Source organism: Amia ocellicauda, chromosome 10 (genome assembly GCF_036373705.1).
Source record: "Amia ocellicauda isolate fAmiCal2 chromosome 10, fAmiCal2.hap1, whole genome shotgun sequence".
NCBI lineage: Eukaryota > Metazoa > Chordata > Actinopteri > Amiiformes > Amiidae > Amia > Amia ocellicauda.
The window spans coordinates 21903960-21931342 of NC_089859.1; the positions used below are offsets into that span (position 1 = coordinate 21903960).

General features: G+C 40.6%; 1 protein-coding gene across 1 annotated transcript in view; it reads right to left on the minus strand.

Annotated features, from left to right (window-relative positions):
* Positions 1 to 27383, minus strand: part of LOC136760227 (thrombospondin type-1 domain-containing protein 7A) — a 108921-nt gene that overhangs the window by 53578 nt on the left and 27960 nt on the right. The window contains exons 2-3 of the mRNA XM_066715530.1: positions 5110 to 5935; positions 900 to 1148 (exon numbers count right to left, since the gene is read on the minus strand). Coding sequence (XP_066571627.1) covers positions 900 to 1148; positions 5110 to 5935 — 1075 coding nt within the window. The remainder of the gene's footprint in view (positions 1 to 899; positions 1149 to 5109; positions 5936 to 27383) is intronic.

Below are 27383 nucleotides of genomic sequence, written 5' to 3' on the forward strand. Positions count from 1 at the left end.
AATTCCATCATACCAAGGCAATTGTTCTCTACATAAGCATCTTTCCTGAGATGTTATACTTCACTGGGTACCAATCATGAGAAGAACTACTTTCATTGCAAGCTGGGAAAAAATCATTACACTTCTTCCTCTGGTATGAGACACCACCACATTAAGAATAAACAACTTCTTCACCCAGATCTACTAGCCAAAGAGAATTCAGACTGGGAAAGTGCGATCAGAGCCCAGTGTACTGCACCACAGGTCCTTTCTGGAATGAGTCTGAGCTCTTAAGCCAGGGGACAAAAACGGGGAATGATTTTTTTTCCCATTTTACTAAATACATTAAAGGCAGAAATAAATAGTTTGCGGCTTCCTCGGCTCCGTTCTCGTTTAATTTCTGCTGTGTTGCTGGGAAGCACTCCACCGACCACAGCATCAGGCTGAAGAGTCCCACGGGGAATGGACACGTTCTGCGGTTTGTGTTATGAGCTTACATCACTCCAGCGCGGGGATGCTGGGATTACGAGATTGTGTTGACGGCGCTGATGTTGCTGAGCGCCGGCTCTTTGTTTGTGGCTGCATGTCAATCACGGCGCACACAATACACCACACAGTACAACATGTAAGATGAGCGTAGACTGTAGTGCTGCTTTTCAATTATTTATTGTTGATCTGATAATAAAATCATCTGGGTTGCATTGGCAGCTGTGCGACTGTGCGCTCAAAATGAGTTTCTGTACTAAGTATGCATGCTGGAAATCTGCACTTGTTTTCAGAGAATGATGTAATGACATTAAATGTATTATAATAGTGTTCAGAAATGTTCACTTGTAGAACATCTTACATGAGTCAATATCTTCACCCTTAATTGGTTAATTGGCATCTGCAACAGACATGGTAGAGTAACTTGCACTTACGAGGCGCAGGGCGGGATGCCGTCCCCCTGGGGGGCACAAGGTTCCTGCTCTTCCAGGACCAGACACTCTGCCCCCCCGCCCACAGGGAACTGGGTCACACTTCTCGTCCGGACACGGACACCTTTCGGAGAGTTCAGGTCGTAGCAGTCTTTGGAGCAGGTGCCCCATTCAGACCACTCAGTCACCTCACAATCTTTAGTTATTATGCAGGACTGGAAGGTGACGGGAAGCTTCTCTTGTGTGCAAAGACTGCAAGAAAGAAAATAAAACACAAATGTTTATCTCCTTAAATCATTCATCATAACCTGCCTATTTCATTTTGTTTAAAATAAAAGCCAAAACCTTTTACTTCAACTGACACATTTCTTTATTAACAATTAGTTCAGGATTTTTTCTGTTTTCAAACCATTACTAAACACTAATCAGAGACTTACAAATACAATTGCAATTACAAATGCTTAAATAAAAGACTATTTAAGTCATCTAAATGACTAGTAATTTAGTATCAAACACTTTAAAATGTCCAATTAACTGTCCTTTTGTCTCCTCCACACTTCTTCGTAAAGTGGTGCAGCTGACAGGCTATTAAAGGTAATTACAAAGTGCATTTGTTTACTGCCTCATTTAGCATCCTCTCTGAAAGGAAAGCTACAGGCATAAACTGTTTTTACTGTTTTGGGGGGAAAGGTTAACAGCCAGCTCATCAGATTAAACACAAAGCACACTTAATTTTAATATAATAATAATATAATATAGATAATAATTTGGGAAGTTAAAATATTTTAAATAAAATGTGGTAAGTAAGATAATTTATGGTCTACTTAGAGAGGAGTGTGCTTAGTTAATAGTTAAAGATGTAGTTCCCATTTCCCCTAGTGGACACATCGCCCAGTCCAGTAACGAGATGGACAGTTTGCACACTTCGCCCCCCGTGTTTTTCAGAGTTTCTGATGTTTCAACAGAACTGTAGTAAAGAATCAGCTCCTACGCTGATGGCATCAGTACGTATTAATATACTTCAGCTAGTCCTCCCTATAAAGGAAATACAACCATATCAACCTCATAAACAAGCCCACAGTCAAACCCACAGCAATGCAATCCACAGAGCAGAGCTGCTGAAGGAGACATTTGAATGGGCCATTATTTTATCACGTAAAAATGCTGAAGACGTATGGAGGTTAATTCGTGCCAAAATCAACCAATCAACAAATAAATAGATACACATAAAAATAAGTAAAGTGGACATGTATTCATGTATGTATTTCTTTTTGATGTTTTCTTATTTCTCTTCATTTTGGCAGTCTTTTCACTCTGGCACAAATCATTCTATACAGCGAGCCAATCGATGATCTACTGACTGTGTCTGGTCTGGGCATCAACACGGGATCCAAATAAATAAAAGGACAGAGATCTTCTACAGACATGGAAGATCAAACTCTGGACATTTCAGGGGATTGCATGACGTATTTTGTTCCCAACTGTATTAAAACGCCTGTCAACAAACCCTTCAAATTCAAGATGTATATTGGCAAGATTGGAAGTGATACATTTTATATTTACAATTTAAACTGTGCAATGATATGAGCCGTATTCTTCACTCTCAGCATCACTGCAGTAACATTTCTATTTCTCTGTAACTGCTGGGGAGACAAACGTTTGATGATGTCAGACCCAGAGGGAGTTTTGTTTTATAAATTAATAATTACAAGATCAAATGTGTTACTAATTCACAGTTTGCAATAACTGTGATCTTAAAGAAAAGCATTACAAATACAGAAATAGTTAACAGACGAAAAATAGTTCATTTACATCTGCATTTACGACTCGATACCACTAGATAACATTCAAGCGTTTTATATCATAGCCTTGTCCTGTCCTCCTTTGATGTTATTTCTGTGCGTTTACATTATTAAATACAACCAGAAGACATATTAAAATCCTCCATTCTATGTTAAACAGACCAAATCCTTTGACTTATGCTGTTAAATACACTGAACCAACATACAGGGAAATAACATCTTGAAAGATTACATCGGCACATGGGTGGAGATTTAGTGGAGCCCATTGTGTCTAGATATGCCAGGAAGCAGTTATTTGATATGGTCTGGGGATTTGTGTATCTCTTTACTACAGGGAACATCAGGCACTGTAGCAAAGCAGGGGGATGCAGTCTTTGCATTAAAACAGATCTATTGAAAGGACCTGAGTATCTCCATCAAACTAAAACAGTTTTAATTAAACTAAAGCTCACTGACAAGCAACCAGAAGGCACATACCCTTTGTCTCTAAATGTACTTTACCATTTGACAGCAAGAAATGGGGAAAAAAAAGAAAATTAGAAAAATAACTCTGCATGGAATATGACCTCTGAATCAAGTCACAATGTTTTCCACAAATGATACAAGACTGGGAATCTCGATGGAATTAAATTATCAGACAGATAAAACTATGTTGTGGTTTTAAAGTAACAATAAACTAAGAAGCACAAGAATGATATATTAAAGGAAATGAATAAAACATCCCAGAATGGCTATTGGCCAGTGCCAGTAAGCTGTAGCTTCCGAGCAAAGTTTGTTCTACTTTTTTTGAAGTGGCATAAACAACTATGAATATTTCAAAATAAGAAATAAACAAGTCTGGAAATTAATATTTATGCTCCTGTGGGCATTTGAGTTGTTTTTGTATTGCTTTTGAAATGCTATCATTCCTTTTTCCCCCTGTTGCAAATATGGCACTAACTATACAAACCCCTATCACGTGAAAACACTGAGGACATGAAACAAAATTGAAGCTCAGATACATTTACGTCTTTATTCAAATATCGCAATAGGATACAATAGGTTACTTTAATGACCTTTTTAAATAAAATAGCTATAAACATGTGCAAGGATTAAGACACCAAAGTTTAGTTCTTACTTTCCTGCCGACGGTCCAGTCGCTGTCACAGAATTGTACTTGAGTTGTACTTTTAACTACAGAGTTGTCATGTCAACTGCTCCAGGTACACATCTGAAAACGGACAACAGGATTGTCCTGACAGCTGTGGCTTGTAAGGCAGAGACGGAGACAAAATGAATAACCGTCTCTTTGTGCCCGTCTCTCTTTGACAGCGCGGTGGTGGGGGGATTGGGGGTCTCTAAAATAGAACCTGCACATTTAGCACTGTTTCATTCTAAATGTCCTCGATTTGTGCCTTCATTATTTTGACAGAACGAGTCAATTTCTGTGTCTGAGCGCTGAGGGCGACTCCAGTCCCGGCAATCCTTATTTTATTTAAAAGAATTGAACATATTCCTGAACCCTTATTCCTAAATGCGTGTCTTATTACATATATTTGATTACACTATGTAACCTAGTTAATAGAAAATGAAATATTAGCTTCAATTGGCCCATTGAACCTTTTTCTCTGGGGTTCTTATGATGACCTGTCAACATCATCAACATTTAAACTGCAAAGACAAGACAATGCTTTGGACTCACTAAGGACACCATTATCAGGTCATTATTTTGTCTCTTGTCATCACAGTGAAATGTTGCAATTCAGACACTCAGTATGTCTCTATATAAGACAGATGCTGATATCATGAAGATATAAAATAATCCACAGGTAGCTCACTCATTGAGCACCACAACAAACCTTGAAGACTGTCCGTCTTATTATGAGTCACACACGGATCAAGTGATATTAAACGCACACAAACACAGAGAACTGCCCTGCCACACTTACAGTATCTCAAGCTTTTTCTGCCTATTTATTGCCCAAGTGTTATTTTGAACAATTAATTACTAATTTATGAATCAGTTCATTCATTCAATCAGATCAGTTGAACTGGATTGACAACTTTCAGACAGATAACCAGTTTAGTCGATATTCGGTTCCCCCTTGAACTTCCCAGATCCGAACAGCGGGGTTTCACGGATCTGACAGACCTCTGATTAGAAACAGGCAACGGCATCATGTTCTATTAAAATAACAGAAAGAAAATATAATGTACCCAGCTTCACTTGAGCTGACTGCCTCTGAAATGATGTTGCACTGTTGTATGATTAATTACACACAGGCTACTTTTGTGTGTCACCTCAGTCATTAATTCGCTCTGCACTGTAATAATTGTGTACTTGCTCGATCGAGTTAGATTTATCCGTAAAATAAAAACAAAAGTGCATTTTATTGTTTAGTGGGAATACAAAATAAATTAACTGCACTTACTTCAGGGCAGCCTGCTTCCCGTTCTTGTGTGTGCAGACCACCTGGCGCGTCTGGTAGCCCACCTGCAGGTCCCAGAACTTGCTCTCCTGCCGGTTCTGCCGGTTGCGGTTCCTCTTCTTCTTGATCAGCTCCCTGGTCTCCGGGTCCTTCACGCCCTTTTCCCGGCCTTTGTTCTTCCTGCGCTTCCCTGCCTGCCGGGCCTGTCGGGAGTGGGGGAGCGAGCAGGCGCTCCAGGGGCCCACCTTCAGGCTGTACATGCTCTCCTCCGCCTCGCAGGGGTCCAGCTGGCAGGACTGGAACTCGGTCAGGTTCTGGCAGGTCGAGCCCCCGAAGAGTGGCGGCGCCAGGACGCTGCGGAGCCGGTGCTGCAGACCCTCGCCGCAGCTCCGGGAGCACAAGGACCAGGGGGAGAACTCAGAGACGACGCAGTCCTGGGGGCAGGGGATCAGGCAGGCCTGCTCCAGACGGGGCTTGGGTTCGAAATATTCGCAGATGACGTCCTGCGCGGGGGAGCCGTTGGCCTTCAGGACGCAGGCCACCTCCCTGGTTTGGATGCCCTCTTCCCCCTTCGTGCACACGGGGGATTTGTACGATCCAGAGTTCCTCAGCGCCACTGGCAGGCACTGGTTCCAGTCGCCCAGCTGCCAGTCGTACAGCTCCTTGTGCCAGTCACAGACCCGGAAGCAGCTCTGCTGGTTGTCCGGCCTCTCGGTCTGTATGCAGTTTGTGTGTAATGTGGTCCAGCCTTCTATATGGGCGCACCACACGGCCCTGCTCTGACTGCCCCCTGGGCCGCACTCACTGCCCATACATCTGCCCCAGGGTCCTGCAAGGCAAGAGGAGAGAGAGCTGTCATCTGTGTCTCTGAGGTAGAGGTGAGCTTATTTAAATACATAATACTTCAGTTACCCTAGCATTGGCCAGACTGTAAAAGGTGTAATTGTTTTTTTGGCCGAGACATATTTCTGTAAAGCAAAGCCACAACAACTATCAAACTATTTAATGTTCATTTTCAAATCCTGGTATAATTATATCATTTAAATGTTATGCTATTCATTAAGAAATAATAATAATAAACCCTCACTTTCTGTACTCATGAAAGGCATGTCTTGGTAGAGAGAGAAAAAGTCAAGTAGATTCATAATCATCATCACAATTCAAATCCACTTTCTCAGAAAGCCGTGAGAGGAGGAAAACCAGTTCCAGGAATGCACTCGACGGCTCTGGTTTAATGTTTCTCGTTTGCTCATCCCTGAGGGTGTTGTTTCTCTCAGGCAATGATGGTTTCACCATGTTAAAGGATGCCATCTGGAGTCCCTGGGTGAGGAGACGTGCCCAACAGAGTTCAGCACCACACCACCTCGAGCACAAATACATTTTTCATGTCTGTGTAGCAGGAGAGCGATTCGGAGAACTACAATACTGTCTGAGATAGTGTGGGGATAAAGGCTCATATATAAAGGTATGAAAAACACTCAAGAAGGCAGGTAAACCAGGTTATCTTCCAGATGCAAACAACTGAAACCAAACGTTGATGAGAGCTCGAGGTTGATACATTTAACTGAGTAATTCCTAATTGCTGTTACAGTCACCGAGGTGTGCCGAGGTTCAGCTGAAATGACAATGATGCCGTACAGTATTCTAGCCATAATTGTAATTGCCCCTAGGAATTACACCTTGTAATTCATATACATTACCTATCAATTATGTTTGTGTGCATCACATTTGTTTTATGGAAATTTTATTAGTATATCAGCATCATTTTCCTGAATGAGAGCCTCTGTATCTTAAGACTAGAGCTACTTCATTACAGCCAGGTCTCCAAATGCACACGTTCCACTTCCCTATGAGCTAATTTCTTGCTCATTGCATATCCTAATATGTTTTCTGTATGAATTAGTATTTCCCCCCACTGTTTCAGCCCCGATTTCAGCTTCACAAATGGAGTCAAGGATGTTTGTGAGGAAATGAGCTGGAGACGTCTATATCCATCTCCGGCACACAATGCTTCACCGACATCCTTCACAGCACCAAGACACTAATTTGTTTCTTCACGTTAACTCTGGAAGTTGCAGGGAGGTTTTAGCAGCTGTTTTTGGACAGAATAGTCAAGCCAACACCCTTTTAAACCCCTTATTCGAGACGAGGGGGAGAAAAAAGCCAACTGGTATTATTTGTCTTACAAGAAGAAACATGGGAGAGGTTTAACTGTGTGCTCAGATTAGTGCTTTGTCAGTATAAGCTTTGCTGTGGATATCCTGTGCAAAGCCAGGCAACGGCAATAAAAATGTCATCTGGCGAGACAGCATGCAGTTACCCTACATGTACAGGCACAGCGGACCAATCCATAGCAGTCAATAATGCCCAAAAGCAATTGCTTCAGCTCCAAAGACCAGTGCTGGTACAATCACATTTCCCAACAAACAAATTTCAAAATTCGCAGAGCAAAAAGACACGTAGGATCTTTCTGATCTCCTTGTTTTATCTCCACATCGTTCACAGTGTCTCGGAAGGCTATCAGAAAGAGATGTCAATACTGCAACTCTCATTGTACATAAAGGACTGTCCTCTGTATAAGTAGGACAATTAGGTATAGACTCTCTCTCTCTTTCTCAAAAAAGAAGTGACCACAAATGAGATCTAAAATTAGCAGGTGTTAATATGCAGTTCATTAGGCTCCTGTAACCTCATATCATGCGCTGTCTCTCACGTTCCTGCAAACCACCGAAGGAGCCCTAATAAGTTAAACCAGCTGGGGGAATTGTGGGGCAGTCTAATCTAAAGTTGACGTTGTGTGTGTGCGTGCCCAACATCGCTTATTACTTTGGTTGTCGTTATACATGCTAACGTGATTATTCACAGGCCAGAAAACTACAAACAGACCCATACAGAGCAGGGTATCGCCCCTATCTGCAATTGATTTCAGACTAGTCTAGCCTGGAGCTCACCGGCAGGCAGAGCAGGTGGGTGGGAGCCTGGTGTTTGTATGCCGTATTTCCAGAGAGACTCCTGTCTGGTGCTGGACCATCCAGACCGAAATGCATCTAGTTGAGGCTTGCGATCCCCAAACCCAGAGGCTTTACTCAACAACCTATTAGTGCAGTCATCTGCAACACCAGCTGGGGATTTGGCAAGCAGTAATTGGCCTCTATCAAGTGGTCCAGCAGGCTGTTTTGGCAAAGGTTAAGATATTATCTGCAAGGGCTTGTTCTCATTCTGGAGTTCAGCTCAGATGTTCTTCTAAAGTGGCCGGCACGATGCTGGAGCAATAAGTCGCCTGCCTACCACACCACGACTGGCTGGGAAGCAACTTTGATGGGCAAACCGGCTTAAATGACTCTCCTGAGCTACCCAGATAAATACGCACATTTCCACGGTATTTACAAGAACATTGTTCACACCATGACTGTCAGAAAAGCAACATCTCCGACATTCGCATCAGGAAATGATTATGTGTCGCCTCAGGGCTCATTTGCGTTTCTGTTTTGTCAGAAGGAATGAAATCCATGCAAAATCATTTTACAACCAGCGATGGGATTGTATGCACACTGGCCCTCTCTCCCGCTGTGAGCATCATGAGATTTATTCTGACATGCGGACGATAATGCACCTCCCACCAGCACATCCAAACACCACACCTTGACATTTTAATATACATTTTCGACCAGGAAAGCTTGTCAGGAAGGTACAGGTACAAGCTTTCACGTTACCTCGCCAAATATTCAGACCATAATTTGTGCCATAATGATTATGGTTACAGTTACGACAATCATTAATACAACTAAAGTATTGTATTTAACGTATAAGGAATAGACTTTGATATTGATCCACCAGTCTTCTAATATTAGAGATAGACGCAGTATGGATGTTGCTACCATCACTACTGCCATTATAAATAATCATAATAATAATAACAACAATACAACACACTTTGTTGTAAGAAGTGTAGATCTTTTCTCCAGCTTAACCAAGATCTTCAGTTCTCAGATCATTGTGTCGAGAACTAATGCCTTCTAATCACATTAACCACTACTTCATACTGTCGGCTCGGTTTCACGGTTACCTCTGGGCAACAGTTCACTGCTGCAACATCCGACAACTGTCTTTACACGTCTGCTGCATGTGAGCACGGCTCTTGGGTGTGTGCTGGAAGGACTGGCTCCGTCATGTGTTCCTTTATAGGAGCATGTGTTTGTTTAACATGTGTGTCTTTAGACAAAGAATCTGCCCCGCGACACCTACGGTACCCTGAACTTCATTGCATTGCCTTATTATTTTTTCATAGACAATATACACATTGTGATACAGACTCCCCTGTGTGTCTCTCAGCTGTGATTGGCCCTTGTCGGCCTGTATTTACTCAGACAGTGTGTGTTTACTTGCACGGCTGTATTGATTGGGATTCTGAATTTTTTCTCCATTTCCAGACGTGAGCTGTCAAGGTCAAGACTGAATCCACAAGGTGAAGCACATGATTTACTAACAAAAGTGACACAACAATAGAGTCTGAAAGCATTATTAAATCACAATTCGCTTCGGCACATCCCCCCGATGAGCTGCAGCTCTGACACTCACTCAAAGGTGTGTAAAGTGTTGGACCCACAGACACGGCTGTCAAAGTGTTTCCAAACCAAGAATACATAAATGGATTGAAAATTGATGATAATCTGAAACTCTACTAAATCTAACATCTATTTTCACTGAAAGAAGTTGAGAAGACAAGGTGTGTGTACAGGTATATATTTTATATGAAAAAGAGAGAGAGAGAGAGAGAAAGTCAAGCCCTATGGAGAAGTGAAGTAAAATGTTCAGCAAATTCAGAACAATAGATATTGGCATTTGGCACATATATTTATTTATATATGTAAATGAGCCTTTATGAGTTTCAAAGGGGAAAAATGTGTAAAAATATAAAGCCATCTGTCATTTGACAGAGCTAACAAATGTTGCATAGTTTTAACATATTTAGTATAACATCCATCTTTGGCTGATGTAATTTGAGAACATAAAGATGCATAGATGCATGGAAAGAACATCTGCGTCAGATTGATAAAATATTGGTAATTTTGTAAATTATGAGTTTTTATTCTGGGAAAGCAAATACGAGGCATCTTGATTTTATCATAAAATCCGTGAGTCAGAAATAATGGCACATTATACTTCCTACTGACAGGATGCCCCCAGGCGATTTCTTATGTGGGAACATCTACCTGTAGACAGCAATCATTATTACCCAAATATTGAAGGATAAGACACAGAAATGTATTAAAAACAAGAAAAAACATTGTAGCTGGCGGATTTTAAATGCTCAGGGGTAGATTATAGTTTATTGTAGGAACCAACTCTTATTAAGAATGGTTAATTATTTACACTTGTCAATTATATGTGTTTGTTGAATCTGGGTCCCCTGTGGTCATATACAATTCAGGGCTTTTTTAGGGTCTAAAACTTCTGTATAAATAATAACTGCACAGATATATAAATAAGAGTTAAATCTGATGCTCAGACCTAATCAATTACAATTACTCGTTACAGTTCCAATGCTTGATGTCAACTTTGTGTTTCACTGATGCTTATTCCTCATATGAACGTGAGATCAGGTAAGATACTGAGACATGAGCAGGTTTAGCTATTAAACATAAATACCAGCAACAAGCATGTTTACATGAGCATCACAATCACAATACTTGTGATTACAAATTTGTAAACACAGCTTTGTTCTCGTAGCATTTATTGGAAAATTACAAAACTGGCTTTGCAGACAACACCACCTAGGACGTTATCAGTTATCCAAAAGCCAATCTACGGTATATTTTATTAAGTACACAAAAGTACATGACCCTAATTTCTGCTCAGCATACTGTTTCTGCCTGTGTCCTGTTTTGTTTTTTCAAAAGCAAACTGATCTATAAACACAGAGAAATTGAGTTAGATCTTAAAGTGTTTTGTTGTCTAAACACAGAAATATGCCTTCTTCAGAAAATCACAAATCCCAGTCACTGCACCTCTGACTCCAATCCACATAGTAACACTCATCTAGGACCTAAATACATCACAGTCAATGTTGATATATACGGATTAAGGTTTGTCTGGTAACTAAACGCTTCAGACCGTGATCAAGACTCCAGATCATAAATATTATAAAGCCACAAAAGGTTTCTCTGAGGTTATTTATTTTTCCAAGCTGGAGAACTGGAAAATAATAGCACACCAAATTATATATCCTTTAAAAATTCTCCAAATCATCATTATAGTCAATCTATTTCACTCATGGATGTTCTTCAAAAAATGATTTTCATCTGAATCACGGGTTACACATTAAACTTTGAAGAGCTGCCTAAAGAAAAGGAAAAAAAGATACGGGAGAAACAGGATATATCATTTGAAAGCCCAGGAAAGCTTTCTGAAATAATCATATTCTCTGTCTGCTGTCACAATGTAACTCTGAAGTGCTAAAATATGGTTTCCTTCACTTCACACCATAACTCATGACATTAAATATGTCTCTTATGTGTTCATGACTGTGTGGGGGGGTGTTTATGAACCTCCATAGGTGTCCTACATTTCTCACTGCCCATCTCAAGTGGGAAGAACCTGAATTACTCGAAAGACTTGCATATTCCGTGGTGCAAACAGGAAAACCACAATAGTAGGTATAACTTTTTCTTGTACATAATTACTTATTTTGCTTATATTTTGCAGGGGGAAAGAAATTATACCAACAACAACAACACAAATAAACAAACGATCAAAATACATTTTTCAGGATAATGCTTGTTTTCTGATAAATGGTAATGGGCTTTAAAAAGACAAAGACAATACAGAAAGATAATGACTCTCCCTGCATTATAAAGAGAACAAGTGAAGCTTTCCACAATTTGCAGAAAACATCGACATTATCACAAATACCGGCGCCTAGAATAATTGTGCTGCTTGTCTTAAAACACGATTGTGATCTGCCTGAACATCTTCCAGCAAAGAGAAATAGTTGCCAACTGGAATCCTGGGGGGAAATAAACTATGTCTAATTAGACGTATAAAGTGGGACCATGTCTTTGTAGAACTGAATTACAGACATGCAGGTGACTAGTGTGGGTATCTGTATCATCCATCAATAAAGGGCATTAATCTGTAAGGAAGCTGTTGAAGGGAACTATGAATCCTGCATTGCGCTGTCGAATAAGTATCTAAAAGTCAGAGCTGGAAATCAGTTAACAACACATTTTTTGTAACACACTTGGAACGGAAATCTCCATTAGAGATGGTAAGAAAACCTGACATATGAAGGCAACTATAGTTTCACAGCAGGCTTTCACATTAAGTATGTATGGAAACTTGATCATACCAGAAACTACAGACAACATTCACATGAGTTTGATGAAGCAAATTCAAAGCACCACTCTAATTATGTTTATCTTTTAAACATAATACATTGCATTTTTCTTTTAACTCGTAATGCTTAAGTTATGCACCGGATTCTGTTTTTTCTCAAGCTTGAAAACAAGAATCACTTTAAAAAACGAAATCCATTAAGAAGTAAAATTATGTGACAGTAAGATTGATCTCTCCAGCTTTTAAAGCCTGTAAAATGTGTTTAAATTTGCATAACCTTATTTGAGATGGGAAGATCATATTTGGGGGCTTATTTGAATTATCAAAGGACCTGTATTTAGGAATATGTCACATTCATACCATTCGGTAACATATAAAAATACAATATTTGATGATTGATGCTAAATAAATCTAAACCATAAACACAGAGTCATTTTAACAACACGCAACAGCTGAACAAGGTTAACATCATTCTGTATTTCAATTTACACAACTCTCAAGAGTATATCCTTCAGTGTCAGCCATATTCCCTCACCTCTCTGCAAGAAAATCTTATTCTTAATCTTATGTATTATTTATTTATGTATTTATTTATTTATCATCAGTACAGATACACCCAAACAATAAAATATCACACTCGTTTCAGGATGCACTGAGGCTATTTACGTCTATCTACCCCCTCTTTGGGAAAACATCTGCAAAACCTGATCCGCCGATCTGTCAGTTATTGAAGTGTGAAGGAAATTGCTCTGGTGCTGAGAAGTTGTCCCCTGAATACCCCCACCCCCCCACTTATGTATTATATATGTCTGAGCAGAAAGGGATGAGATAGGAGTTTAAACGGTGCAGGGAAATATTGTCAGACTAGCACTAATAATTAACCATAATTGTTTAATTGTTTTAATTAGATATGATTGCTAGAAGCCCAGATGCAAAATGAACGGCACAAAGAAATGTTCGTCTTTACCAGGGATTGCCTAGGAAATGCCGATGTTTGTTTTGTAGATGGCCGTATCAGGAATGACAAGCAGAGCACCACCACCTCTGACACCAACTTTAACTCACACAGCAAAAGACAACGACAACAACAATTTTGTGTGCAAATGCATTTTCCTGTTGGAAGACGTTGAGAATATTCCACTGCCTCTGCGGAGTTCTGACCTCTTTCCCATAAAACACCTCTGGGATGAACTGGAACGGCCAATCAGATACTGACCTCAGAGACCCACTTCCTTCGCTGCACTAACAACAGTCCTGCCAGAGGGACAGCCCTGTTTCCTCTGGCGAATCTATCCAAAGGTGTCCTTCTAAGATCGCAGACAACCATCTTGTGTTGCCTTATGTTCTGCCACAGCTTTAGTTGTGGTTATATAGTATATACAGTACAGTATAGTATATACAATACAGATGTTATAAAAACAACTTGGTCATATCAATATCTTAAACAACTCAAATTGCACTTATTCTCTGTGTTTTGTACATATTGGACAGATACACAAACAACCCTCAGTGAGCAATCTGTGGAATCTGAAATGCCATCCGCTGCCTAAAGCCACATTTTCAGAAGCCAAGTGTTTTTATTTTATTTTATGTCTGTATGCAGTCAAGAATATCGAGGGTACCTTTTAGAAGGGTAAAAAAAGGAGGACAATATCAGCGGGGGGTGGAGTAGTTTACTGTTGGTTGGTTGGTTGCAACAGGAAATGTGCAGCACTTAATGAAATAGAAAGAACTTCTTACCCACCGGGGAGCATTGATTGTGTTTAAAGGCAATGTAAATTGCAAAGGGACCTTCTTCTTCACTTTGTGTGTAATCACGTATAAAATCTGGTGTCTGAATACGTCCATTGTGTAATGAAAGGCTTAGACACTGGTTGAGAGTAACTTTTAAAAACTGAACAATAGTGTAATATTCTTGTTTTATAAATTATCCTAACAGCTAGGCTTTCAGACTATTTTTTCTTCTTCTTTTAGCTCTAAACATCGAATCATCTCTTAATGACTGTATAAGAAGGAAAGAATAAAATCAAAAATTATGTGTATTTTTAAAAATTGTATGTCACAGCCCACGTTATGTAAACAGACAACACTGATTTTCAACAGATTACATGTAAAAGAAAATAGACTGGTTGTCTGGTCTTGTGATTAACACTTCAAGTCACCTGTGTCCCTCTGCTACAATATAATTTCTCCATTGTCCAAACCCCACAGAGTGCAGACCTAGAAAATATGAGTTGTTCACTCGATATGATCAAAGTCGTTCATGGTGTAGAACGAGTGTTTTGCATGAATAGCAGCATCCCCTGGTGCTCATCATCACAATAGTCACTAATATCTTATGGCCAGGTGCACAATTTCATGCTGAGCATTTTTGACTTTCATTACAGAACAGGGGAAGGTTTTGTGTTTGGAATATTTACTGTTTCTTGATTACTTTTTTCCAAGGTGGGTGTAATTGTATTCATTCATAGTAAGTGCACAAACATTTTCTATTTTCAGATATTCTGCAATGCTTATAATTTATGATATATATCTCTGCTATCTCTGCTTTTCCTCATTGATAGTAAAACTCTGTTATAGTTAGTAATCTAAATCTAAATGTCAAATTTGCAGATGACACAAGAGTAGGTGGGGTTGCAGATGCAGTTTCAGAAGCACAGATTATACAAAAGGACTCAAACAATGTTGTGTTATCAGCTTACGCCTGGCAAATTTACACCTGACATTTAAAGTGGGTAAATGCAGGGTATTTCTTGCTGGAAATTATCAACCGCAAATACACAATGGGAGGTATAGAACTAGGAGTTTATGTAGAATCATCCCTTTCTCCATCTAGACTGTATAGCGAAGCAATAAAAATGCAAATAAAACACTTTTTATATATATATATATATATATATATATATATATATATATATAATAGATATATTGATGAAGATGTCGAATTTAAAACACTAGAAGTGATGTTAAAACTCTATAATGCACTAGTGTTAGACCTCATCTGGAAACTGCTTTCAGTTCTGGTCTCCGCACCGCAAGAAGGAAATTGCTGCTGTGGAGGCAGGAATTGAATATCTGCAGCCTGAAACAGAAACCTAGAGGGACCTGATCCAGGCATTCAAAATTATGAATGGTATCAACCATGTCACTCTAGAGGACCTCTTCCAGATCAACAAGAACCCCAGGACCCGACCCGGGGACACAAACAGAAACTGCGTTTAAAACCCTCAGATTTGTCAAGGTCTACAAAGTTATTGAAACTTACAACTCCTTGCACATGAGATGAAACTGGAAATTGTTGAGGAAGACAAAACTGGCAAATCTGAACACTAACATAGAGGAGGTATATTTATCTAACACTATTTCTGCCTTTTAGAAACTACAATGCCATTTAGCGATGCCGCAATATCAGAATAATCAGAGAGCAACATTCATATGTTGTGGTTAAATAGGAATGGTGTGACAGAGCATTCAGTTATTCGCTGACACACTTTGATACCATCTAAGTACACTTACAGTGAAAGATAAATGTACGTTTCTGCGGAATCTCTTAAAATGATATTAATCTGAGCATTAAGACCTGCTATCAAGACCCGCCGAATCTGAGGGAACAATAATGCGCAGCAACGTGTCTCCTTAATTCTAAACAGAGGACACCGTCAATAAGGGATGGGAGTTGCTTTGGGAATTGATTCTTGTAGCTTCTGTAATGACACGGTTCAGATAATGTGAAAAAAAGGCACCGTGTAGCCCTTCCCCACAGCAGTCACTTTGCACAGCTTAGGCTATCCATCGGATAATGATTTTTAATTTCAAGACTCCTTTAAGCATTCAGCAGTTTCAACTGACGGCTCTCCATTTCATATACAATCAGATTACTTTATTCCCATCATATGCTGATTACATTAAACTTGAATTTCAAAACAACTACTTTTTTCCGTTAAAATAATTTTCAGTACCATTCAAAAGCAGACATCGGGATTGTGTTTGTGTGTTTCATGGGATGTGTTTAATTTGTTACTGGACTTTTTTATGTTTTATGTCATCTTTTCTCACCTTTTTCTTCTAGAGACGCATGCAAAAAGTTTAATACATTGATATTAGGTTAAAAAAGGGAGGTTGCAAAGATATTATTATGTATTATTATTATGTATTATTATTATTATTTATTGTAACTATTCCAGAGTGAGCAGTGAGTTAAAAAAATCTCGTCCGTGAAGAGAATTGAGTGCATTCAGCAGTTTTCCAGCAAAGACACCTCAGGACACAGTTATGAATATAAGATTGATGTTGCTGGAAGAGCTCTGCAGCAGATGTATGTAGGTAGGTTACACAGACTGATGAAGGAGGTGTCCTTAGGCTGACCTTGGTAGTGCTTTCTGAACTCCAAAGGGAGAAAAATAAATAGTCATTTCAAAGACAATATGCAGCTTTTCATTTCTTAAACACACACACAATCATATCAATACACACGCACACACACACACACACACACACATTCTTATATGAGAATATTTCAGATCACTCTTTCCTATAATAAAAAAAAACTGATAGAAACACTAGGAAGTAGATCTGATTCTGTTTTAAAATGAATTAATTAATTAAATGAAGTGACTCAAAGACATGAAAGCACCGATAAGATCTCTCTCGGATAAAACCTGCCTCCTCTCTCTTTTCCCCAACTACCACGTGAATCCTTTCAGGAACGGGCTGGACTCTCGTGTGGGTTTCGTTGCCTTCACACCAGTGGTTTTCAAACCGGTCCTGGAGTTGCCCCTGCCCTGCTGGTTTTTGTTCCAACCGAAGTCTTAATTACTTAATTTAATTGTATATTGCTTTGTTAGTTCAATTAAGGATTCAACTAAGCAATTAAAAACCAGCAGAGCAGGGGGTACTCCAGGACCGGTTTTAAAACCACTGCCTTCACACTGTTTTCAGGATGTGCTAACTAGGGGGAAGACTGTGACAGTTCTGAGAGTGACATCTCTGTTCGGCCCCCATGTCTTTCCTCTCCCCTGACAGCCAGGAGATCAGACATGGCATTGGTGGGTGATGTGCCATCCCAGCAACTCTGACCACGAAGCGGCGGTGCTTAGATATCAACATCAATGAGTCACACAGTGTTGGGTGAACTCATTCATTATAGCTCCGTGAAGTTGCCCCCCACTTCCCCACTTACAGCACAAACGATACATTCCATATCTTTCATTTGTGCTATGTTTGTGCCGGTTTGTGCCATTTAAAATAATGTTTCAGCTATTCTAATATTAAAGATATAATGAAATTAAATAACAAACACAGTAGGCTACAGTCCTAGTACTAACAGAATCCAAAAACAGGATCCAAAAACAGCATTGGGTCCGGGCTCACTAGAAGGCTTTGTACGAAGTAGATCAGGATCAAGCAGCACTGATCCGAGTGTTTGATCCCAATATTGAGCAGCGCGTGCGGTGATCAAAGCGTTTCCTATTAACCCAGCTCGTGCCTAACTGGTGTTGCGATCTGAACGTGGGTGTCTACAGCTACAATGAAAGTGTGAATAATACAACTTTCAAACAATCGGATCAGTGCCGCCGGATCCTGATCTGTTTCGTACAAAGTCTTTTCATGATCCGGATCTAGTGAGTTCGGATCCGATCCTGTTTTTGGATCTTGTGTTTTGATCCTGTTAGTACTAGGACTGTGGCCTACTGTGTTTGTTAATCATATGCAATAGGAGTTTCAGCAAAAATAATGTAATTATAATCTAATTTCGTTATATCTTTAATATTAGAATAGCTGAAACATTATTTTAAATGGCACAAACTGGCACAAACGTAGCACAAATTAATAAGATATGTTTAGTTTGATTCTGTTGTTTTGGGGGGGCTGAGTGACGTCATTCACCAAAAATAATGAAATGTTAATATCTTCAAACCCAATGCAGCACAAACGTTTATTTCAATGGCACAAACCGGCACAAACGTAGCACAAGCGAAAGATATGGAGTTTATTGTTTGTGCTGTAAGTGGGGGGAATGGGGGTGCAGCTTCACAGAGCTATTAATTATGCATGCATGTATGCATCTAAATGGTCAATGTCATTTTTTTTAGCTCAGGCTTTGATCTGTGAAAATGATGCTCAGACTGGTAGCGTTGTCGCATTATCAGCGGGGGGGGGGTGATAAGGGATGGGTCCGCACTGATTGATAGATTCAGTGGACCATTACTGCTCTTACATACAGGGAAGTCAGGCCTCTATCACTTGATCCTTTTCCAGCATATATAGAGGCACAGAAAGATTGCATTTCTTCCACCAGCATGTTTGGTTTGCAATTTTCCTTTTACAAAAACACAGAATTCCCTCTGCACTTGTTAAGCTATCTGTGGCAAATGAAGGAAAGCCATTGGGCATATTTCACCAAGTTCTCATTTATGTTATTTCGTTAGAGGAAACAGATACATGTTAAGAGGTCCCAAGATATTATTCAGACAGAGATCAGAGATGATAAAACAGCTTGCGTCATGTGTCTTTATTATTATTTCTATTTATGAAAGTCTGTAAAACTGTACAACTTTATGATCGCTCCAATGAAACTCAAACCTCAAGAGCAGAGATGTAGAGCAACAGCCAAAAACAAGCGGTTATTTTGATAATTACAATAATACATATATTCTTCATATTATTATTCATATCTAAACAATGAACACGGTTTAAAGAGACCCTTTCAACACCACCAGGGATCTGATCGCACTTCACAATATTGTCCCAGCTGAACCAGCAGCTGCACAGCCCACAGCCGCCACCACTAGCGTTTGCTCTGGCACTAATACACGCTCTGGCAACATGGACGCCACATGGGCAGGTGGGGAAGAAAAGACACTAATAAAAATAACAATAAAAGGGAATTAGAGAGGCAAGGGTTTGTAACCAGTAATGGATTTGGCCCTAATAGGCGATTACTAATTCCTATCGTCTGCACAACATCAGTGGAGCTTATATATCAATTAGTCCAGTTCCCCATCGCCCAACAATCACGTGGATTAATACTGAACTATGAAAATAAATGGTGATGTCGTGTCACTTCATCGAAGTACACAGCAGGCTACTTCCTGCAACTCGGCTGGAAGGAGAGGGAGACACAATATCTGAAACCTGCCCAGCATGGCTTTTTACAGATACAAATGTGTTACCTTGTTTGCAGTAAAATATTAATTGCGTACAGCTACCAACATCAGGACCTGTCATATATTTTCTTCATTTTGCTATCGTTGTTTGCAAACAATAATAGCTGCATTTTCTTTGAGCTCGGAGGTGTTGTTATTTCTCCCAACAAATATCATGCCTCGTAAATTACTAGTCCATATGAATTTGCATGAAAAACACGAATTTTTTGCTACCATGCATTCACAGCTTTTAGGTGCACACACACACACACACAACAACCTGGTATAAAAACAGTTATTACAGGAGTAATTTAATACTGAATTCAGGGGGACTGTAAAAAAAAGATTATCTTGTTTGCTGCGGAGTGCTGCCGTGATTGGTACTTAACTGGCATTGTTATGAGACAACAAAGGTTAATTTTACTGAACCACAATGAGCTTGAAAAAAAAGTGGCAGCAACACACAAAGCCTTCCCTGCATCGCTTTGCTGCTGTGTTCCTGCTTTTGTCCATCACAGCTAAAAACATTATCCTTTACATAGTATGCATGTATTCTTTCAATCTAGAGATGCACACTTGAGTTAAAGGGCACTGTATAGGAGGAACCATCCTGATTGTGGCAAGAAGCATATAAAAAACTTATATTGATGTATTTATCTACCTATTAAAATAAATAATGTAAAAACAAGTCATGAAGTCGGTCTCTATCATCTTCTACAACATATGAATACGTGATGGTCTGATCAAACACAAGTCATCGCCACCAGATGTATGATTTTCAGACCAATCACGGTGCAAAGAAAGAAACACACCTACGAGACTTGGAAGCCGTGGTTCTAAATATGAAAAGACATCTTGTGTGTTGTGCCTTGTTGGCTCCACTGACAAGAGGCATTTGAGTGAACGCCTGCCTCAGAGAGGGTGTAAGTGGAGGGGACAGGGGGCTTTTAGCACACTGGAGGTGATGTAGCATGCAGCCTCCTATAGCTGCCCTTCAGATAAAAGGCATTAATCACTAAGGTTCCGCAGTTACAGGTTTTGCATTATTGGATTTAGCTCAGAAACACACAGAAAATGTGTTCCAGAAGAGATGGCAGCCGAGAAACACAGGGGCAAACAAAGATAAAGCTTTCACACTTGACTGTATCTTTATATTACCGACACAGCGAAATCCAGTCAGGATTAGGCAAGACATCAATGTAATGCTTTTGTACTTTGCTAACCATAGGATAATACAATTACACGAAGATAATAACAATAAATGAGCAAATCTGTGTGACACATTTCCGAGAGTTAACACGTTTGCTTCTGTTTCTGTTCTCACTGCGACTGGATTCTGTAACTTACATTAGTAATAATAGTTGAATGCAACACAGACATAACAATGCAGAAATTCAGGTTTCTAAATTAATTCCCAGAAGAGCTATCGATTTCTTCAATTTGAGACATTCTCAATTACATTTGTGTCTCCAATCTTTTCCACAACCTGTTTATTTAAGATATCAACCCAACTCTGACTCATTTTGTAATACTATCATCCCTTTTTCTCCCTCCCTGGTACAGTGAGGGAAAAAAGTATTTGATCCCCTGCTGATTTTGTACGTTTGCCCACTGACAAAGAAATGATCAGTCTATAATTTTAATGGTAGGTGTATTTTAACAGTGAGAGACAGAATAACAACAAAAAAATCCAGAAAAACACATTTCAAAAAAGTTATAAATTGATTTGCATGTTAATGAGGGAAATACATATTTGATCCCCTATCAATCAGCAAGATTTCTGGCTCCCAGGTGTCTTTTATACAGGTAACGAGCTGAGATTAGGAGCACTCTCTTAAAGGGAGTGCTCCTAATCTCAGCTCGTTACCTGTATAAAAGACACCTGTCCACAGAAGCAATCAATCAATCAGATTCCAAACTCTCCACCATGGCCAAGACCAAAGAGCTGTCCAAGGATGTCAGGGACAAGATTGTAGACCTACACAAGGCTGGAATGGGCTTCAAGACCATCGCCAAGCAGCTTGGTGAGAAGGTGACAACAGTTGGTGCGATTATTCGCAAATGGAAGAAACACAAAATAACTGTCAGTCTCCCTCGGTCTGGGGCTCCATGCAAGATCTCACCTCGTGGAGTTTCAATGATCATGAGAACGGTGAGGAATCAGACCAGAACTACACGGGAGGATCTTGTTAATGATCTCAAGGCAGCTGGGACCATAGTCACCAAGAAAACAACTGGTAACACACTACACCGTGAAGGACTGAAATCCTACAGCGCCCGCAAGGTCCCCCTGCACAAGAAAGCACATGTACTGGCCCGTCTGAAGTTTGCCAATGAACATCTGAATGATTCAGAGGAGAACTGGGTGAAAGTGTTGTGGTCAGATGAGACCAAAATCGAGCTCTTTGGCATCAACTCAACTCGCCGTGTTTGGACCTCCTTCCCTCAGCCAGGGCATTGAAAATGGGTCATGGATGGGTATTCCAGCATGACAATGACCCAAAACACACAGCCAAGGCAACAAAGGAGTGGCTCAAGAAGAAGCACATTAAGGTCTCCAGACCTTAATCCCATAGAAAATCTGTGGAGGGAGCTGAAGGTTCGAGTTGCCAAACGTCAGCCTCGAAACCTTAATGACTTGGAGAGGATCTGCAAAGAGGAGTGGGACAAAATCCCTCCTGAGATGTGTGCAAACCTGGTGGCCAACTACAAGAAACGTCTGACCTCTGTGATTGCCAACAAGGGTTTTGCCACCAAGTACTAAGTCGAAGGGGTCAAATACTTATTTCCCCCATTAACATGCAAATCAATGTATAACTTTTTTGAAATGCGTTTTTCTGGATTTTTTTGTTGTTATTCTGTCTGTCACTGTTAAAATACACCTACCATTAAAATTATAGACTGATCATTTCTTTGTCACTGGGCAAACGTACAAAATCAGCAGGGGATCAAATATTGTTTCCCTCACTGTATGTGTTCATTAGCCATACATACATTACATACAACATGCAGTCTAGGTTTCTTTGGCTATTGGACACAAGAAAAACTAATCCAAAGTAGGAAAGGCATGAGAACACGACAGCTGGCCAGAATATCAGTGCCTTTAGAAATCCTCCATAAAAAAATTACTTGGAAAAACATATTTCTCTTGACCAGCAGTATCTGATGATCTGATAACACGCCTGCCATTGAGATAAGCAGTGCAATCACGGTGCTGAATCTATTATGTGTGTACCTGTAGCTAAGATTAGATTTTGAGACAGAGGCAGATTGTTCCCCCACTGGATGACCCTGAGAGGATTCAATTGCAAATTCTTACCAATGTAGTAAGTACAAATTACAGAAATAATCCTCCCACATGCTTTTGTTTCCACCCAGGAGGGAGTGTCCTGCCACTGGGGTATCTGGAGCTCGACAGAAAGCCATGGGCGTCTCCGTTTTCCCAAATTGAGCTTTCTTAATTGTAGCAGCTTTTATTCTGTTATTTATACTTAAGTTATACTTATTATTTGGATCCACTAAAGCAACGGATTCAATAACTCTCTGAAGAAGAAAACAAAATGTATCTTTTTCTTTTTGTGTGACTATTTTTTGGTGTGTCAAACTGAGCTGAGGTAATCAAAGCATTCTCTGGGATATTTATATAATCTTTTGGTTTTAGAATGTATTACAAGCATTGTTGTCAAAGCTGGCAATGCTGTCCTATATATCTTACACAAATGGTGACATTTAACTAAATACATCTATGTATCAAAGACCACATCCATGTGACAACTGCTGTCTGCAGTATTAACACCCACTTACATCTGGCGAGGATATCCCTCTATCTCTCCAAATGGCCGTCAGCGCTCTTTTCAAAACGGGGATTGTGTTCAAGGAGAAACCAAGACGTTGACTGAGATGTGCTCGAACAGTGGCACTTGGTTTTGGCAAGCCAGAGCTGTCACTTCGCATTTGCATTTTTAATCCTCTCTCTACATCTGAGCAGATGACTAATTATTTAAGCGAAGCATAAGAAAAATATTTCTGCTACAATTAGCTGATCTGATTTAACACGCCGTACTATTGCAATAAGATATTTTTGGCTGCTCGAAATACAAATCTGTTCTCAAAACACAGCCACCTACAATTGTCAAAGTTTGCACGTGTGCCAAGATGCGAAGTAACACAGTCGCTCTCTCTGTCTGTCTGTTAATCATTTTTTATTTTAATGAGCTCAGTGAAATATAGATATATGGTAAGCAAACCACATATAAAAACTTAAGTAGATTTGTTTTATTTGTAGACTTAGTAAATCAAAACTAATTCCTACAGAAGACCAAGGTTCAATATTTTGTGATGTTTTATTTGAGAATTGATACTCCTTCTCTGTGAAAGGATTTAAAAAACGATGATCCGCCTTAGAGCTAAGGTTGAATGGGACGGCTTAGCTGTGATTTTTTGTTTTTGCGGTTATGGATGGTATAAATGGGGAGTGGATTGGCTGTTTCTGATGTGTAGTACATTTCTTACGGTGAAGTAAAACCTCCAGCGTGGTTAGAAATACTACACTGTGTAATTAAAGAAATGGGCTATAGGCTACAAGATCAAAATAACATACATGCCGGCGACGGAGATTGTGGAGTTTAAAAGGAAGGATCAAAAATAAACTATTGATTGGAAAGAGAGAAAAACCCTCTGAAACATGCAACAGAGAATCTCATCAATATCAATATCAAATAGAGATGGAAAGAAGGGATATTTGTCCACAATACAGACGAGATGAAACTACACGGGAAAGACATGAATGTAGACGGCTCTTCACAATGCATTATTAATTGTGCTCGGTTTGAAAGGTTAATCCCGAGGAGTCAGGATGCAGGGAGCTAAATACAGGATAACCTTGATCGGCTGTGGGTCAGAGTTTCAGGCATTCATCTAATGCTCACCCATGCTGAACTAGCTTTAGATAAGGAGCAGGTAAGTAAATGAGTCCATCACAGGCTAGCCTGTCACCCGGTGTGCCAGCCCATTGACAACACACATTAATGGGCTTACTGAGGTCTTTTGCAAGCCTGTCAATGGTCCTTGACGCACAGGAGTGTTGCTCAGATTGACAGGGTGGGTGAGTCGCTGCGCATGTTTAAAAAACTTGAATCCCATGGCACGGCATGCCCTCGCAGATTGCTGAGCTGGGCACTAGATATAATATCTTATGAGGGTGTGGTGACCACTGAGCAGAGTGCCTGAGAAGATCAAGTTTCACTTCTAAATGCCACCATCTGGCCAGCTTATCGGAAACCAGTGACCACCGTCGGACGGCAACAGACAGATCAGGAGATGCTGTGTCCCTCGGCCGGTGAGCCCAAGAGTCTCATCCGGGCTGTCGTGCGTTTCCACCAGGAGGGAACAGAGAGGAACCGAACAAAACAGAAACAGAGAAGGAAATGCCAAGATGTTTCACACTGGATGTCACTGGAGGGAAGCACAGAGACGGAGGGTGTCTGGCATCTTGAAGCTTGGCTGAATCTAATAAAATCTAATCACAGAGTAATTACCTTAACACCGGGACCATTACAAGATTAAGCCGAGTACAGAAGAAAAGAATAAGAAAATATGCCTTGCACTTACTGGAAGCCAGAAAACTAATAACCTGTGCATGCAGTAGGCAATCAGCTCAATTCCACCCAAGTCCACCAATTCGCCGGTGCGTTATCTGTATCATTTTGCCATTTGATTTCACAGAAGGATATGCTGTGACCTACTTTAGAGTAAACAGACCGAGTCAGGCACACCAACTTCCTGCCAGCAGAAACGTCCTGGTAATCTGCTGCTGTAACTATTGTGCCGTCAGAGGGAAATGTCTCACCTAATTTAAATTCTGCCCCCAAGAACAAACAGAAGACACGGAAGTAGCGGTGCTCGATCTGTTAACTCTGCAACCATCCGTAACCGGCCAATTTTCAATAGATGACAATAACTATAACGGAGGCTTCAGGTGTGCCGAATAAACATGCTCAGATCTCTTTCACTCATTGAGATTTCACCCTGGGGAGGGAAGGGAAGCAAGGCAACGTTAATGCTGATTTCACATCTCTCATTATGCCTATCTTCCCTCATTACCATACATGGTAATGCTGCTTTTGCTCGGGGCATTTTCTTCAGATTTGGGATTTCCTATGAATTTTTCAATGCCAGGAAAGAGTGGTATAAATACTTTCAGTAGAAAATAGGCTCAGCGACTAATGGAGTAAGTAAAACAATGCTTGTTCCAAGGTCTTTTTTCAAGATCTCAGAATCATCCAGTACTGGTGTCCATACATACAATTAACACTCTACCTCAATGCCAGCTGCCTGAGTATAGATGGGTGGAGCAACACGTTTCAAAAATAGCCTTCGGTGAAAGATAAACAAAGACCATAAGGCCAAGTAAACAAACTGCAGATGAACAATGATGGTCTTAATCACACCACAACCTCACACACTTCACCAGAGCACTGAATGGAAAACTACCAGTAGCCCCTGTATTCTCCTGTGATAAAGCTGGAGGTATCTCCCCAGATGTCTGATCGACCCTACAATGAAAATGAGGAATTCACTGCATCTTCACGCCAGACAACCTGTCCATCAGACCCCTCCTGAGAGACAGCACTCCTGCCCATTAGCTAATTACTACACCTCCTCGACGCTCCCCCTGTCTCCAGGTATTTGAGCACTCTCAGGTTATCATTTCCACACGGAGTCTTCAAATAAAAGCTCCAGGGTGAGAGCCCCTGTCTCTATGGTTACTGGCAGTCGACATCAACACATCAGCAGACACTTTCGACAGGTGGTGGCTGATGCTCAGCTGGAGACGTACCTTCAACAGCGAATGCCAGAGGCAAGTCTCGACCTACGTCACACCAGCAAGGTCGACACGTTGACTGCTCTCTCCCTCAATGGAACGGACTGCTCCACAGCCCACGAGTCTACTGGTCTGAACCAGTTCCTTTGTTGGAGTGCTCGATGGCGGCCAATTGAACAGGAATGGAGCATCAGCAGGTGTTGAACGAGAAACAAGGTCGGTCACTTTTGCTAGATCTGTCACACACAGATTTTCACACTGGGGCACATTGATGCCGCTGAAGGTTTTGAGTAGGTCCAGGTTTGTCTCTGGCATCTTCATCTCAGCGACCCCTGATGGAAACCCTGCATAGTTAACGGCCAGTATCGTATCAAGTTCTCTCAGAATGCAGAATTGGGGCTTTTTTGATCTCCCTGTTTATGGAGAAAAATGTAGGACCTATGCATGAAGTCCAGGTCCCTGTATATGTTCTACTTCTTAGATTATAACCCTTCCTGGTGACGAATGAACACCATCCCCACCAGGCAGGCTTCCCCACCGTCTCATCCCTCATGCCAGCTATGATTTTCTCAGTGAATTTAATCAAGCGCTTGTGTGTCTCACATATTGACCTTCAATACGCATTTGATTAGCAAGGTCCTTGTGATGCTGCCTGACCTGCTGGGAGATCAGCACAACAGGACACAAGCCAGGGCCCGAGGTTGGTAGCAGGAGAAGATTTCTGTTCTGTGTCATGTCTGGCATCAAGCTCTTACGCACTCTGGCCCTTGATTTCTGCTGGGCAAAAGACTGGATGACTATTGGAACACATCCCTTCAGTGACACATCAATGTGGGCCACAGAACAGCATTACAGACCTTCTTTAACTGTCTTTTAGCAGCACTAGGTCATCATACATCCTTTGCCAAGACCGAGCCACAGAATGTGTTCGCTGGCAACTCAACCTAGCCTGGCACAATGGGTGATCATCCAGT